The 18,837-nt window shown below is 36.2% G+C and overlaps 1 protein-coding gene across 2 annotated transcripts in view; it reads left to right on the top strand.

Moving 5' to 3' along the window:
- The window catches only part of LOC144446962 (uncharacterized), a 48,698-nt gene that overhangs the window by 16,977 nt on the left and 12,884 nt on the right, over positions 1 to 18,837 (top strand). For both annotated transcript variants that reach the window (XM_078136826.1, XM_078136825.1), the window contains exons 3-6: positions 6,805 to 6,881; positions 13,247 to 13,339; positions 13,975 to 14,179; positions 15,059 to 15,154. In XM_078136826.1, coding sequence (XP_077992952.1) covers positions 6,805 to 6,881; positions 13,247 to 13,339; positions 13,975 to 14,179; positions 15,059 to 15,154 — 471 coding nt within the window. The remainder of the gene's footprint in view (positions 1 to 6,804; positions 6,882 to 13,246; positions 13,340 to 13,974; positions 14,180 to 15,058; positions 15,155 to 18,837) is intronic.

The following is an 18,837-nucleotide window of genomic DNA, read 5'->3' as shown; positions in this document are numbered from 1 at the left end:
CAATCCAAATTTAATTAACATACACCATAAATTACATACAGGTGTTGAAAAGAGACAGAAATTAAATCTGGTAAACATGAGGCTAAATTTGATTATAATGATGAGAAATACTAAATATCATTAACCATCAACATTACCACAAGCTTTCATGATTGATTTAATTTGCGTTTTTACAAGACCTATGAATACACATAGATACAGGTTTCTTATCATATCCACTAGACTCTCTCACCAGCCCTCAGGAGCATTGCAATTAGATGTTTTGTATGTACCAATATCTACTGAAGAATTGTACTGGAATATCCTTGTACTGTGGACGCTCATCAACTACATAGGTCTTATCATTTGTTGACATGTTACTGCAATTATGTGTTATTGCAATGCTCGGGCATCGCAGTAACATATCAACAAATGATTAGCCGTATGTCGTCAATGAGGGCCCACAATACAATTATGCAGTAGATACATGTACATTGTATCAGTACATACAACTTGAACACGACCCATTTTAGCAATGCGAGGCTCCGAGGACTGTGAGAGAGTCTACATCATGTACATATCTACTTGAAAAACAAAATTGTGAGAAAGACCGAAGAGTACTGGGTGCAGTTTTTTGCTCATTTTAGAACTCAGATGATATGATTGGTGGCGACTATGATATCAAGCCTGTGGAATACAGGATCAAATTGATAGATAGATAGATAGCACAGAAACATTGCTATAGTGAAGGATTTGTGTGTGATAAATTACATACGAATTTTATCAAGGTACACAGCTCGCTCGTACACTTTAAAGAACCGTTAATCATCACGGCAAGTCTTGTATTGATTAAAACACATTTTGCACTTCAAAGACTGACACAGACCGTGAGATTTCTAGTATACCCGTGATATTTCTATTAATATTATGGCTATACTGGTATGTGCTTGATATTTTATCAATGTCTCTATTTATCATATGCTGCAAATAGACTGGTTGGTTAGCCACAACTGACAGATTTATAGGGAGTCGTTATTTTGGTCATGTGACCTGTGTCCTACTGTGCATCGTCATGGGAATATGGACATGTTGCTTTCACAAATTGAACAAAATTAGTTGGTAATTATAGGCAACATGGAAATATGTATCTCAGGGATTTCATTTTCAACTGACCCGATGGGAATTAAAATATTTCATTTCACATTTTGTGTCACATATGACGGTGGTAAGTCAACTATCAACTAACTAGCACAGACACAAAACTTTAGTATCATTGCAACAATTTGATATAAGCTCTAAATATTGATTTACGTACACTCACATGGGGGGGGGGGGGGGGGGGGGGAATGTGGAATAGCAAGTTTTCATCAAGTGACCATACCTTCAATCTCAGGAAGCACTTACACTATCTTGATTGCATCCACAGTAAACCCAAGCACTGCTATCACCCACTTGTGTGTAATATAAATCTACCACACACAACAATAGTAGTTTTAGTTACATTTGTAGTATCTATCTTAGTGTGACAATAGCCTGCTTTCCATAGTAATAGAAAAATAATTGTTGTCTTACATTGTGTATATTCATGTAACATGCCATGGAATATTATATTATGACGTAAACATGTACAAGTTGTTACATGTAGGTGAAAGAAATATTCTGTAAGAACATGTAAGTGGTATACCATCAGAGTCTTCTCCAAGGCAAAATAATAAGATCACACGTACAAGTACATGTACAATGTACAATGTACATGTATTGTTGTTGTTGTTAGCGAAAAGGAAACACCCAGGCCAGGGTACAAGTAGTGTGCACGTGTATTTGTTAATTGTAGTCAGGTGTAACTAAGAGTCAATTTGGTATGGTCATCATATGTAGTGAAAGTTCCAACCATGTACAATGTAAGTTGTAGCTACTAGTACTACCCCTTTGAAAGTATACACACATGTACAATGTACTTGTATTTGTCAGCATTGCAGTCAAGTGTAACTAAGAGTTAATTTGGTATGGCCATCATACTGTATGTGGTGAAAGTTCAAACTCTTTACATACATACATACATACATACATACATACATACATACATACATACATACATACATGGTTGTGTAATGGAAGCTAATTAGATGAAGGTCAAAATGCTACATAGCATAACTACATACTTCTACTAGAAATGTAATATGTAGTCTGGTCTACTTAGTATAAAGATAATGACTCACATTCTTGTATATAGAATTGCCACTTTATGACACCATGCTCAAAGCACAGAGTGATCATTTACCCATGAGCTGAGACCTGTGCCCTAGTTCGAAGTCTCTGGGGAGTGTAGAACACACCATTTCTGCTACCTCTGTTAAAGTGCAAATGATGTCAACATTTGTCATATCAGAGGGTACATGTATACAGCTTGGTTGACAAGGGGGGGGGGGTATAAATCTTTCCCTTGGATTTTATATTTTGGCCACGCAAACAAATAAACAGTGACAAGGCATGAATCTAATTTAGAAAAAAGCATTTCACTTGTCTATTCAACCATCTTGAATCCAGAATGACCAGAACAAAAACACATCATGTCGTCTCTAGACAACCAAGTAAGGAGGAAGGAAGGAAGGGATGCGTGGGAGGGAATACACCAAATCTCATCAATATACATATTAAGATGTGATATGTCAATTGCTTTGTTTCTAGACAACCCCCAGGGAGGGGTGGATGCTGTTTTTCTTAGTTCCTGAATTGTTCATCAGTACATTTTATCCACTTACGTACACAATGTACACATAAAAGTGTGATGAACATACTGGCCATTTAGACAATTGTTAGTGTTATGCACATCTGTAAGATGCCTGGAGTCAGTAACATGTACATTATGTGCATGTAGCACTGCAGGGTTAGTAATCAATCATTCCTAGAGACTTGTCACAAAGGAAACTGAACCACCTACTTCATATTGCTTATTTCTACATGCGACATTGTTCCATTACCTAATACATTTTACACATTCATGCAATTAAGGTTGCACTTTGAACAACTAATTTAAGTATTAACCCATTCACCAACGATTCCCACTATCGCTGGGAATGCGCAAGTGCTAAAGTTTCTCCTTTACTCAATCAAGATAAACAACTTACATATCTGCCTAGACTTAATATGGTACAATTGTACGTAAACGTTCAATGGTTGTACTACTATAAAGCTAAAGGCCTCACTCTGTAGACTCTTATTTAACCCTTTCATGACTAGAGACAAGTTTTAAATAATATGGGGACCCAATTTATATGAATATTTTCATAATTACAATAATATTACTTTATTAGGAAGTAATATTTCTTTAATTCCAGTCTAAAATGAAGTTGATATATGCCAAAAACTTACATAAAACAAGAATTTTGTCCAAACAATTTTGGCGGGAATGTTTTCAGTATTGAAGGGGTTAATGTTTTGCTGAGTGTATTGTATGTATTTGGAAATAGTTTTGCGGATTCCAGATTTATTACATCTTATTGGACATGCCAGATAATATTTATTGTCACTTGTCAAATGTATTTATAGGGGTTGGACTAGATTAGTTGCAAGACAACTATTTCCATTCCCCCTTTCCCGTTAGCTGTTGAAATTTATCTGGTAAATGTATTTGTAATTTGTAATTATTATACATTGTTGGGAATAAAAAAAAAATTATTATTTTTACTGTGACATTTATGAATTTATATTTTTTGCAAATAAAATGTTCAAATTGAAATAGACAGTTCTTCGATCTCCCTGTCCTTGTTTGATGATCTTGTTCAGTGGGATTTACTGTATTACAAAACCGACGTCCTCATCGTCATTGTGAACACAATTTATTACTGCTGTCCATGAACGTGATTGGGCACCAGCTGTATAGTCTAGATTCAATAAGTGTCATGGTTGGTGATCTTGTTCATTGGGATTTCCTATATTACAAAACCAATGTCCTCACCATCATTGTGAAAGTGTTTCTGTTATTGCTGTCCACAAACGTGATCATATCTGTTGGCACCAGCTGCACTATAGATTCAGGGTCGTCTGTGAAGGCAATTCTCTGTGCTTTAGACTGGGGTCGTCTGTGAAGGTGATTCTCCAGGGAAGTCTTTCCGTCCTTGTATGTTGGGGACCTAGGCTATTAATAGTATTATCATCAGCAGTGCTGTATGCATCTTCACTTTGTACGTATATCCAAGTCCTTTCTCTAAAGACAATTATTTTGCCTCTGTTCATGTTGGTTACCAAAAAAATGAATACATGTCTCTCAACCCATGCATGTAACCAGGAATGCCCAACAATGTATGTAAAATGTGTCCTTCCCGCTCAGATTGACAATTAAAATTAATGGGTTGATCAGGTGCCAGTGGTATTAATATTTTATTTATCGAATAAACAATACCATGCTACATGTGAAATGCATATACATGTAACTTGTAACTTAAGGTAACCAGTAGGGCTTCTTCACAAGATCTCAAAATTTAGTAAGTTACTGAGATGCTATTTTATCACCCAAAACCATCGTTAAGTTGATAGTAGTAATCAATACAAATGTACTAATGGTGGAAATAAGTCTGACTGGACTTTTCCTTTAGGTTGATAGTAGTAATCAACACAAGTGTACTAAAGGTAGAAATAAGTCTGATTGGACTTTTACTATAACTTAGTGCAATGATAGCAGTAATCAATACAAGTGTACTAAAGGCAGAAATAAGTCTGACTGGACTTTTCCTTTAAGTTTATAGCAGTAATCAATACAAGTGTACTAAAGGTAGAAATAAGTCTGACTGGACTTTTCCTTTAAGTTGATAGCAGTAATCAATACAAGTGTACTAAAGACAGAAATAAGTCTGACTGGACTTTTCCTTTAATTTGATAGCACATTAGCAGTAATCAATACAAGTGTACTAAAGATAGAAATAAGTCTGACTGGACTTTTCCTTTAATTTGATAGCAGTAATCAATACAAGTGTACTAAAGATAGAAATAAGTCTGACTGGATTTTTCCTTTAAGTTGATAGCAGTTATCAATACAAGTGTGCTGAAGGCAGAAATAAGTCTGACTGGACTTTTCCTTTAAAAAATCATTTATTTTGAAGCACAAAAAAATTGAACATTGTGAAGTCATGAAGAAAAGTTTAACTAAACAGTATTATAAGTGAACAGAAAAAAAAAAACAGCGGCGGCTGTAATTGCCATATCTTCATTTTAAGACTTGTGAACACAAACAAACAAACAATCAGAGTACATTCCTCCAGGTGAGAGATATAGAGAGATATAGTTGACACTTTGTCACCCACTATTAACTGTGACCTGTGGTGTCCAATTGTTAACTATTGTGTTCCCCATAATAATACAGAATAATTAACCTCCATGACCCAAATCTTTTATTTGCCAAACCACAGTTTAGGTACAATGTAGTCTGTAGGGAACAGTAGGTTTGGCGGTCCTTTAACTGAGTGTCATGACAACGGCCTGCGATTACAGCGTGTGTAGCATACTGTTTGTCACAAACATACATGTAGTATTAATTTCATGGACATGGATATGTTTGGTGCATTTTCTAAATTTAAGTTTAAAAAAAAAACTCGCTAATTTCACAGATATATATGTATGCTTCGATGTCTTCATCATGTACATGATATAGAGTTTGTTAATTTCTCAGAAGTGCATTTGTACATGTTTACACATTCCAAAGCCTAGGCTAATATCTAAATGTAGATTTAGAAGTTAGAGCACATAATGATTATATAGTACAATCGATAACTCGTCCTTACCTTGAGACAGCAACAACCATATAAATCAGTATTTAGTGCTAAAGTTGGCGAACTCTAGGAAATCGGAAGTCAGTCATTTATTGTCTAAAACATGACATGGATTTCTGAATATGTATCTAGTAGTCTTGTACTCTTAAGTATAGGTTTGTTTTTATCAAGTAACAGACCTGAAACTCATATTGCACAAAAAAAACTAAAATGTGCATTTTTACTGGTATGTAAATAATAATAACACCAATAATTTATTGCCACATAAATAAAAGCAAAAGTTTACGATGGAAATTGTGTAGTTTCGCAGATAAAAGACAAATAAAAAGAAAATCCACATACATGTAAAACAGGTACGAACATAAGCTACAATAAAATACAAAGGTCAGACATGAATTAAAAGCAGTGACATAATATATGATCTACTATAAATTTATGGTAAAATGAAGAATTAAAACATTATGCTGTGTATGGCCATGGGGTAAAAACTGTTACAGAAACAATTCGTCCCTGATTTAATGTAGTATGTACATTTGTAAGGTGACCATACAACTGGTGTGTGGAAAAGAGTCAAGTGATTGATGGAGGAATCCAGAAGTATTGCAAAACATATGCATCAAAGGGGCAAAAAAATAATTTAAGTTCCCAGCTACATTTGTACATGTACATATTGCCAATAATTGTCCTTGAAAACACACACACACACACACACACACACACACACACACACACACACACACACACAATATATTGTATAACCCAAAACAAGGCTATAATATTGATGCCTGGACCTGTGCGCTCCCTTCCCCCCCCCCCCCCCCCCCCTTTACTTCAGTAGTACAGTACTACCCAGTTGAATTCATTTGTACCTGGAAGTATACAGTGTCCTGACATACATTGTATGCACAGTTTTAACATCATGTATACATATATATAAATTAATACCATAGCAACGTAAAACCATAGCAACGTACAACATATACGTTGTTAACTATGTGTATATGTATGTACACAGCAGTGATCTAATGAAGTATTTGTATCCTTAATGGTTGTCTTACAGATATCAAGCAGAAAGATCCCATAATTGGTACCTTTGTTGAGCCATTAACAGCTGAACACTCAACACGACCATCATGGGTAAGTTTTTAAATCTTTGTAATCTGTGATTTTCATGGACGTGAAGTTTTATCACCAAAAGTAAAACGGTGATGTCTCCTCAGAGTTGATATTACTATTAGCATAGATGTAGATGGTGTATTTGTTTTGATGTACGTACACACCTATACTGTACATAATACCCATGGTTGTGTTTATTTTATGATACAGAGTTACGTAACAAGCTGTGTCACTTCAAATCATTTGAGATATCAGTTAATTTAAAAGATTTTTGAAGGCTGATTTCCTCATGCAACTGACAAAGCTGGCATTTTTGGTTGTAAATTTCATATTGTCACTTTTAATGTCAAACTTAAACTGAATATTTATGTTGAAATCACTTGTTTTTCACAATCAAAAGCTATGATTTAGTCATCAAACACTAGTAGTACAAAGTAAAGCACTTTGTATTCTGGCTATCAGTGGTGTGAATTTAGGAGGGTGAAGTCCTACAGTTAGGGTACATTGCAGTATAGATGCTATCCATGCCTTCACATCTCAAGATCAATCTGAGGAAATTCGAAGTCACGGATAGCCACTAGACTAGTGGGGGGGGGGGGGGGGGGGTCCATGTATTTTTTAGTCTAGTTACTACATTTTGTATATGATGAGTTGCACATCTAGAACAACAAGTAAACATATTTAAATCATTCCATGTTTTCTGTAGATTTCACAAACTTTATTAAATGGACTATGATCAGTTTTCTAAAGTTCAACAACAAAATGCGCTGTAGTAGAATGGACAGATTTGAAAAGAGGCTTATAGTCTAGGTTGCTATACGCGGCTATGAATCTCAGAAGTTACATTCAAAGCCACGGATATCCTCTAGACTATAAAAAGGCACTGCACTTTTCTTCCCTCAAATATTTAGCTTTAGCCTGCAGAAAAAACATAAGACAAAGAGGGCCTTTGAGACCAGAAACACCATGTTCCTTTTAATTGTACACATTGTACACGTAGTTGCCACTTGTAGACCAAGAGCAGATAATCGAAGGTCTGGTTGCTGTTTTTGGTGGCATTGTTACATTCAATGAATTGCCAGTAGTTACATGTAGGAGTGCGAACTTTGTATCTTTGTGGGTGTTCCAGGGCATGGCACTCTTGTTGCTTTGTTCAGGGAGAAAAAACAACTGAATTCTGAAGTAGACAAATAACAAAATGCTAACAAGACAAGCTATGTTCATGTCTGGAAACCTTTTCCAGTCCAAATATGGTCATCTAGAATTTTTGGTTTTCAAAGTCAACAGATAACACCTTACCTGTTAGCTTGTTGATTTAGATGTGTCTTGACATCACATATGTACATACAAGTAACTAAGGTAATTAAATGATGTGAACTATGTGAAGATCCAGTGATTAGAATTTTTCAGATTACAATATTGTTATCGTAGTAATGAAATCTCACTGCTATATCAATTTGTTTTGTCTATTTTAAGAATAAAGAATACAGTATTACTGCTAAGCAGCTGTTGTGGTCCAATCCTTGTAGCTAATTAATTTTATAATTGGTTTTAGATCGAAAAGAGCAAGAGTTTTCAATTACATGTTTTCTGTGAAATGTTTTAATTAAAATCAGGTGATACTGATAACATTAGAAATGATGTGATCACAGTGATGTGGTTCAAAGGTCATCGTAGTGATATGTACATAGATTGCCTTTCAAGAGGCTTCTAAATACATGTACATACATACATACATACATACATACATACATACATACATACATACATACATACATACATACATACATATACATACATACATACATACATACATACATACATACATACATACATACATCCCTACATACATACATACATACATGTACATACATACATACATACATACATACATACATACATACATACATACATACATACATACATACATACATGTACATACATACATACATACATACATACATACATACATACATACATACATACATGTACATAAACACAATGTGTGTTTGTGTTTTTGTATGTGATTACATTGTGTATATGTATGTGTGTTTATGGGTGTATGCTTGCATGTGCGCCCATGTGAGTGTAGGCAAGCTTGTTTGCATACATACATACATGTACATAATGTTCGTGTATGCATGTGCATATATTTGTTTGTACGTTTGCGAGAGTGTGTTTCAATATGATTTATTAGTACTGTATTTTAAAGTAACTCACTGTTTCTACAATCCTTCTTGTCTGCGTACATGAGTATTCTGATACATTTGACAATGACAAAATGCAGATGTGCATACAAGTGTATGTAAATGTAGTCTAGAGACTACCAGTGAATTTGAATCCTTTTTCAACGACGAACGCTTCAAAGTCATGAATAGCCTCTAGACTAATACATGTACTTTGGCACAACTAGTATTGTTGACGTTATGCAATTACAGCTGGTAGACATTATTCTATTCTGCATTTTAAAATGATTCATTGTTAATCTTAAAAAAAACCCACAAAGGCTTACTTTACAGTCACAAATTGAAACTAATTAATGGAGGGAAGTCATTTTACTGTTTGCTGTACTAAAGATGCAGGTTGAAGTACAAACACGAATAAATGTCATGATGTGGGCAGTACCCGTATGGACTGTCAAATAAGGCATTATAATGATACAAAACAGTGGGTGTGTGTGTGTGTGTGTGTGTGTGTGTGTGTGTGTGTGACTGTGATCTTTCTAGCTGTATATATATATAGGAAAACTTCACAACAAACGACATTATATAGTGTTACACAACCACAAGATATTGCTGACGTCAGAAACGTGACACAGCTGTCAATGAACACAGGAGTTATTCCGCTCCAGATAACTTGTGTAGGCCTCATCAAGTAAATCAAACATGTACATGTACAGTTTGTACTTCAGTCAATTTTTAAAACGAAATTGGTGAAATCTACCACCTTTGATGGCAAGAACTTTAACTGTTAATTATCCTCCCCACTCCGTTAATTAATGATTAGTATTGGCTTTGAATGGGACAATGAGAACTGAGTTATTTGGGTAGAATCTCGTGGGCTGTGAGAGTGGGTAGCCGAGACCTTAATTTTGATTACCTCTCGAGAATGAGAAAAGACAGTGAGATTTAACTGTATGTTGAACTGCAGTACATGTATGTTTTAGATTCGGTGCCAATGAAAAATAATTTCTGTTATATAATACCCATTTATCTGATCATGTTGAAAATATCTGGTATTTTACTTGATTATAAAAAATAATATTGAAAAAACAAACATGTTTATCGAAAATTGCAACAAAAGGAAGTGTTTATACACATTTATACATGTAGCTGTCAAAAATATAGATTTGGTAGTCACGGCAACCAAATCATTTCGAAAAACAAGTTAGCAGCAGATTTAACCTTTCACCTATGTGTAAATGTAATGCAAGACCTGTCTCTGTGTCTGCTGTTTTGACATCTTGCAGACTTTCCGAAACTAAATAAAGATGTAGTGCTCTTTCCAGCTCAACCATATCAATATTTGCCTTCAGAGAGGTGTAATGCCCGCCTGAATGTTGTCACAGTTGCACTGTACCCTCTAAGCCAATTTGATGTGCCACTGACGCACACAATTTCTAGTTACGCACCAAAATTTGGTGTTCCCATATCTCTTACTATGTGGTGACCAGTGTGCCCTCTAAGCCAATTTAATGTGCCACTGACGACACACAATTTCTAGTGACACCAAAATTTGGTGTTCCCCTATCTCTTACTATGTGGTGACCACTGTGCCCTCTAAGCCAATTTGACGTGCCACTGACGCACACAATTTCTAGTGACGCACCAAAATTTGGTGTTCCCATATCTCTTACTATGTGTCGACTCACAAGAAATCCCAGTTTTTCTCATTTTGACTCACAACAACAAAATTTGGCTGTCATTAGAGAACACACTGTTCAGTGGCCATTTATATACATGTATGTTATAAAATAATTTAAGCTAAATTTATGAATTTTGATTAAAATCTAAATTTTTCATTTGTGTAGTAATTAGAATGTAAATATCTAATATATGTGGTGTCATTCCTCTCTCATGCATGAGTATCGTTATGTTCCACCCTCGTGTACCAATGGTGGCTGACAGCGTGGCATGTCATGTTTTATCTTAGGGATTTATGTTAAAGTAACATTTTGTTTTTTTGGAACAATTTTGAGGAATAAAAAACTGAAAATAGAATTGTCGTTTGAAATACTACATTGGCACATCTGATCATTGTTGTATTAAAATGCAAGTCAGGGTATTGGTTTTACGATATGTTTGACTGGCAAGTTAGGCAAGGCCTTTAGCAACAGTGAGATAGTGTTGTTCCTCAACAAAGTAACAAGGGTAGTAGTGTGCCCTCTATGCTAATTTGACGCACCACTGACGCAACAAAATTTGCTTTTCACCTCTCTCTTACTATGTGGTGTCTCACAAGAAATCCCATTTTGACCAACAATGTTCAACAAAATTCGGGTATCATTAGAGGGCACACTCAGGGTACCCAGCCTTTTATCGTTTCATAGCACCCTGTTGATAAAATTAGAATCATACACCAAACCACTTCTGTGTGAGAAGGAATCTAATCTAGGTCCTATACAGTTACCATTATTTACACCTCCACTCACCAAAAACTCACATTGGCATCCAGCCACCAGGGTAAAGATTCTCCCTTCATTGGTCTTTAACATAGAAGGTGGTGCTATTGATCTGTGAACAAATTCTTGAGAGAACAAGGAGACCTACAAGAAGTCTAGTGCTATTGAATCTTAAGATATCTCTCTTTAGGGGTTAGAGGTTATAGGTTAGAGGTGATTGGATACCATGTTGGCATCCAGACTAAATTAGACCTCATGGTGACTTTGATTAGAGTGTAGAAAAGATGACTGTGTTGAAAGATGTGACACAGTTTTGACCATTCTTAGGCTAGCTCACAGACGTAGACTTGTATGTATGTCTGACGGGACACACTGGCTTGACTGCCCTTTGATCATTCATTAGCATGTACAAAGCTAGTCCTGAGACTTGGCCATCTGGCTTAACAATGTCGTCTTTGAGAATATCAAGACAGTCTGCTATGCCATAAAACCAAGTCTCTGGGTTTTGTGTAGCTGACAATCCTATTGACCAGAGCCCAGCAAGTATGTCATGCCCAGGGGTCATGCATTATAGCCAAGTCTGGGTAACATGTACATGTACATGCAACAGACATCCAGTTGACTAGATCCCCGCCCAGTACATCATGCTCGATAGTCAAATCTCTGGCCATTATGAAAAGTACAACACAAGTTGACCAGCTGGGGACTTTCTATGTACAGAATGTACAAATGTAGGTCACATGATGTACATATTACTATTTTTAGCTTCCTCTCCAAACAATAGCCTGGATGCCAATGGGGTCTCAAATCATCTCAAAACAGAGAGATCTTAAAATTCGATGAAAGGATAGAACTAGATAACTCCAAGAAAGACCACAGTAATTTAAACAATAAATAATTAATTTAATTAATTTAATTTACATAACAAAGAAGATGCTGTTGCATTTATTTTAATGAATACCTGTCGTTCTTCAGAAATTAAAGTGTTCATATAGAAGTTAGAATCCACATATGTAGAGAAAAAAAAACCAAGGGAGAAATTTTTTTACTTCGGTAGTATAGCCTCTGATATCCACTGAATGTATGTTTAGCTGTAGTGTGTGCTGAAGTGAAAGCTGTACAACATTCCTAGCATACATGTACAAGGGGCAATTTTTTATAAGAACCGAGAGTGATGTGCATACGTGATGAGTGCAGTGTCTCCTAATCTCTATTTGCAATGTCTGCCCGGCTGTAAACTATCAAATGTGAGAGAGTACATTGTACAAATGTACATGGTCGGAGTGTGACCCTCGTCATAAAATTGTATGTGCATTCCTGTATCGATTGGACATGGTGTACGTGTACATGTACGCGTAGTGTGTGATTGAAGAACTGTCTCGCTGACTCTCTCCTTTAGCCAAGTTTCTGAGATTTAATGTACTGGAAATCTAGAGGGTAGTTTCCGCGTTTTAGAATTGATTATTAATGTCATGACATAGATTGGGCCAGGAAAAGAATTTTCGACATAAATACTGCGATTTGCTTCCTCTTTCAACTCATCCTTAGATGGGTTTGAAATGCTAATGTACACACCAATCACGCATGTTAAATTCCATTACAGCCACACCAGTTGTCCTTTCTATATCTAGCAGTCAACACATATGATTTGTCCTATAGAGTCTCTTATGGTCCTTTCAAACGCATGAAATGTTGGTATGGTGAGCGCCCTCTAGAGGGCATTCTGTTACTTATTCTGACCAGGTTTCTTTTCTTGTTACCATAGCAACCAGATATTCTCGAAGGTAAATTTTGGAAACAGAAACTTGAAACAACAGTCAGTGACTACAGAAAATGGCGGATGTTTGCAGCAGCGAAGGTAAGAAGGATTTCTGATGAAAAGTGTAATGAAATACTTGTATGAATAGATGACAGTACTTTGATATAAAAAAGAACACTAGACTGCTTATACTGGCGGCCATATTGTTTCCAAAGTCGACTCGTATTATTGACGAAGAATTGGATTTTTTTAAAAGTGAATTTTTTTTTAATAATAACTAGCTTCCTGAATTGATTTTATGGTTTTTAAATTGGTAAAGAAAAACTGGGTAGGTAGGAAATGGGGTAATGTTATATCTACCTACTATTCAAGTTGCAACACCATATCCAAGGTTGTCGCGGATAGATTACTGGTGCAACTTTTCCATTTTACAGTCATCAAATGATCCAAGGAAAGCGAGTATATTTCTTACACTCAAAATGTGGTTACTGTCTCCCTTCCTTTCCATGAAGAGTCGTTGTCTTGTAGGCAAAGACTGTCATATTACAAATGTACCTCAGCCCTTCTAAATGAAGAACCTGTACTTGAAGTGTTGGATGATTTTCAAAGTTTTTTTTAGCATTTACATATTTTGCAACTTTTCCACTTGTTTTAAACTAAATATTAGTGCGCAAAAGTAAAATCAAATATTGGTTGACAAAACTTATTATGATGTATTTACTTATTTTTTTCAGGGGGAGAATTATTACTCCCCTATGATGGTACAGATTGAGGAGGAGGAGGAAGATTACAATCGAACCCCCCACCCTCCACCTTCACCATGCCCTGCAAGCACACTATCTACCGATGATATACCACTGCCAAAGAGAAAGTTTGAAGACACATTGTTCACGACGTTACGCCGGGAAGCGTTCGAGTTTCCCAAAGCCAGAGAAATAGGTATTTGACACTGTCAAGTTTTCACACCCCAGAAAATGTTACAGGAATTATACTTTCCTGTTGTTTGGTCATAGCTTTGATATGTTGCCCCCCTCCCCCTTACAGCGCTTTGAATCCAACTTTGAATAAATGAAGTACTGCAATATAGTGATACACTACTGATCGTGTTCTGATGCCGTGACATAGATTTGGTCAGACTGGTCATGACATTGTCCAGACAGTGATAAATTCATTTTTGCTTTTGTTAACTGTGCCAAGCAAGTACACACACATCAGTGTTGACAAATAAAAAACAAGTAGCGTTTAGGGACAATCGCACATTGTCACACAGACTCAACAAACTAACATCGTTTGTTTAGGTCCGAACCCTCTCCCGTAAAGGAACATTCACAAGTGTGACATCTAATGTTCAAATATGATGTAAACTATCATGAAAATTGTAGCGGTCACACCACTACGATCGATGTGTTGTAAAAGCATGATTGTAAACACATTCAAATTTTTACCAGAAACCCAGCACCATATCTCACATTAGAAATGAATTTTATCAACTTACTAACATGTCAGTAGTAAATACAGAAGCTGTTATCATTAAAGTGGTGAAAGTTTTCCGTCGAAATTTGATTAGAAGTACAGAAATGAAGTTCAGCAATTGCATTGACACCAGACGACCCCCCTTTAAACGAACAAAGTTCGTTTCTTGAGCTTGTGTGATATTGTGCGATTGTTCCTTACTCACAGGTAATTCAGTACTGTTCAAGGTGTACAATATTATGAGTAAATCATTTTCTCTAATCAAAGTTTCCAAAAACATTTCCAGTTGCAGCTAGTGCAGCTTTCATAGGGACACTATTGATTGTTGGGTTTTATTCCTTGCAGCCAAGAAAACACAAAATGCAGACGTGATACAACCAGGTCTCTCCCAGCTTCAACCAGATTTTGATGATTTTATGGACACATTGGAATCCTTGCAAGGTATGTAAACTTTAAATTGTCACCACTTACTCAACTCTAAATGCATCTGTATGAGCTTGGTGTGGAGAGGTTCTTGAGATAGGAACACCAAGACAAGTCTCTGGGCTGGAGAGCTTCTTGAGATAGTACTATGACGACAAGGATAGTGCCATGACGACAAGTCTCTGGTGTGAATCGAGAGCTTCTTGAGCTAGTACATCAAGACAAGTCTCTTGGCTAGAGAGCTTCTTGAGATAGTAACACCAAGACAAGTCTCTGGTATTGAGAGCTTCTTGAGATAGTAACACCAAGACAAGTCTCTGGTGTGGAGAGTTTCTTGAGTTAGTAACACCAAGACAAGTCTCTGGTGTGCAGAGCTTCTTGAGATAGTAACACCAAGACAAGTCTCTGGACTAGAGAGCTTCTTGAGATAGTAACACCAAGACAAGTCTCTGGTGTGGAGAGCTTCTTGAGATAGTAACACCAAGACAAGTCTCTGGTGTGGAGAGCTTCTTGAGATAGTATAACACCAAGACAAGTCTCTGGTGTGGCGAGCTTCTTGAGATAGTATAACACCAAGACAAGTCTCTGGTGTGGAGAGCTTCTTGAGATAGTAATACCAAGACAAGTCTCTGGGCTAGAGAGCTTCTTGAGATAGTAATACCAAGACAAGTCTCTGGGCTAGATGTAGAGAGCTTCTTGAGATAGTAACACCAAGACAAGTCTCTGAGCCAAGGCCTTAGTTACAGACTCTACTATTTCAATTGGTGATTTCCAAACTATGATATAAATGTCTGCATATGACTTTCTGCTATTTCGTTCCATAGACCCTACACAAAAGGGACGCGTCTCTGCCATTGTTTGAAAGAAATACCAGCAGAGATGCATCCCTTTCATGTAGGGTCTGTGATCTTTCTAACAACGAGTACGGCTTTTCTGACTGTTGTTGTTATGTTTATCAAGACGCCAGTGTACAGGTTATTGTGTCTACATGCAGTTGATTAATTCCTTTTGTTTTATTACACACATGAAAACATGATTTCTTTGTGTGGTGAAAGTGGTTATCTCTGTGATGTGAATTCTGTGTATGCTTGGTGTAACTATTTATTGATCTGGTTGACCTTAAAGTTTGACCCAACTTTTCATTGAAACTTTTGACAACAGAGCTATTAAATTTTAGCCCAAACAATAAATGTGGTGTGTGCCTCAAAAATGAAGGTCGTAAATTTTTTGCTGTGACGAGTCAAAGACAACTCCAACAAATACTTGGTTAAGTTCAAGGAAAAAAAATCACCATTCAGATTTTTTTTATGTGTTCATGAAATGACTATTATTTGCGAAGTCAGCTTAACAAGTAGGGTGGTTTATACTAGTCTAGTTCCTATATGACGCGTTACAATTACTATCATCATCTCCACTCACGTATAGTCAAAGTCATTATACTAGCACAGAAATTTGTGCTACCCCCGACTGTATTCATATAAACATGATGTAATCGCGTCCCAACGTGATTTTAGTTTCGGACTGGAGAGGTGACATTTAGTTAATGAGCAATTAAGGCACTAACCAATTACAACTGCCTGTCAATTTGTGATGGATTACTACCGATATGCGTCATTTACCCTTTGCCAAGCAGAGGTAGCACAGATTTCTGTGCTAGAATAACAACTTTCCCAGTTCGTCAGTGGAGATGATCATAGTAATCGTAACGCGTTATATAGACACTAGATTAGGTTTGTACACAAGTAAACCTGATTATTATTAAAATTACTATTCTATAAGTTAGAAAAATGGAGATCAAAATGAAGTCTTTTTTTTTTTTTTTTCGTTGAAAACAAGATAGTAAACCTCCAGATTTCTTTCCTTATTTAAAAAATACCAGAAACAAGTTTTCATACGGCAAAGTTTTGAGAGAATTTTTAGAACGTATCAGTTTCAGGGAAATTGACCCCAGAGGTGCATTCTGCCTAAGATGTTATAAATAACGTAATAACAATTTATTAGAGTGGTTACCATTTGTGAATTGACAAACGGAAATGCTGTATTTTTTATGTTGTGAGTTTTGTTATAGTCTGTACTTACAATAGCTGCAATGTGAAAAGTGTCTTTTCTATGTGCATAAATTAGCCACCTTTGTCTTCTTTTCTTCCTTTTCCTGTCTCCTTGTAACTATGGTATTATTTATTGTCGACTTCCAAGGCTTAAATGGTAAGATTTATTTTATCTGTTTATATTTTTTTTCTCTTTGGTTTTACTTAATATCTTTCTGCTGCCCCTTCTTAAGCTTTCTTGCTGAAGTCTTGCATGATGCTACAGATTTTGTATACAGCAGAGAAACCTTCACAAGTCAAGTTGAATTTTTTTGTTTAAATTTTGTTTAGAATTGTGCATAGTTGAAGTGTAATCGTTTTTGTTGCACACTTTTAGAGTAGATTTGATATAAAGAAAGGAATACATCCAGTGTATAGAACGCATACTGTAAACCTAGATATTTTCACTGCTAGAAAATTTTGTGATTTTACAGTCTTCAGCTAGTTCTCAAAGACTAATGATTACTAGTTACCTGACTGATATACATTGCATTGCATTCATGTTAGTCACTACTTATTTATGCTTTTTTGTTTTCCAGCGAAATAAGCAAAAATAAGACTTTAGCAAAAATTCCATGTTTACAGTAGTACAGTAAAACGTCGATTATCCAAACGTCGAATATCAGAATTGATCGGTCATCCGAACTGACTACGTGTCCCCCGAAAAAATCTATTGTTCCGATGTCAAAGTAATGAGCGCGGTTTGTCTTGGAGCTACAGTGTGTATTGTTTGTAAACAATCACTGTCCACCACTAGAATGACGTGATGTTAATGACGTACGGTAAAACAAAAGACGACTACATTGAGTGTGTTGGAACGAAACACCTTCAATAACATCTCAATAAAGTTGTTCTCCTATTGACCGCCCGTTGTCTTTTGTCTTTTGTATGATTCATAAAAGATTTGAAATGATTGTGAAATGGTGAGAATGGCATGTCACACTCTGACTAAAGTGATGACTTTCAAACAACTTGTCGGCATGAGATGTAACGCAACCGTAGTTGCGGCATTTCTACTTAGACCATTGACTGTGATACCGAAAAGATGATTGTCGGTCAGAAGTGAAAGGAGTTTCGTTTCTTTTTCCAATAAAGATTTTTAAAGGTGTAAAACTTTTTCAGCTTTGGCCTACCTATAAATCTGCGATGTCTAGGAAGGAATCCTCACTTGATCGTGAAACTGAAGATAAAGAAAACGATGTCCCGTGTGAACCAGTACCATCGCACGGCGAAGCGGCAGCTATGTTTTCTCCGTGTTTGTTATGGCTAGAGTCGCAGCCTGATTGTGAATCTACCCAGTTGTTATTGCTCCGTAGTTTACACAGAAAAGCAGCAGACAGCCGTGCAATGAAACAGAAACCCCTGACTTCATTTTTCTGAACTTTATTTTTTTTTCTAATTGAGTGGCTAAATTGCGGACACATCGTTTGTACACATTGATACAATTTGATTACATTTACATGTCAGTGAACACTATTTATAGATGCAACCATGACAACAGTGCGTTCTTATCAGCTGTCCACCACGTTGTCGTCTTTCTTGTAAATACGTCTTTTTATTTCTTCTACACACATTCAATTCACAATGTCGTTTTCCTATCATATTCAACTCTTT

This window comes from Glandiceps talaboti, chromosome 15 (genome assembly GCF_964340395.1).
Source record: "Glandiceps talaboti chromosome 15, keGlaTala1.1, whole genome shotgun sequence".
Lineage (NCBI taxonomy): Eukaryota > Metazoa > Hemichordata > Enteropneusta > Spengelidae > Glandiceps > Glandiceps talaboti.
Note: the sequence above shows the minus strand (reverse complement) of the source record. Positions and strands in the feature narration are given on the sequence as shown.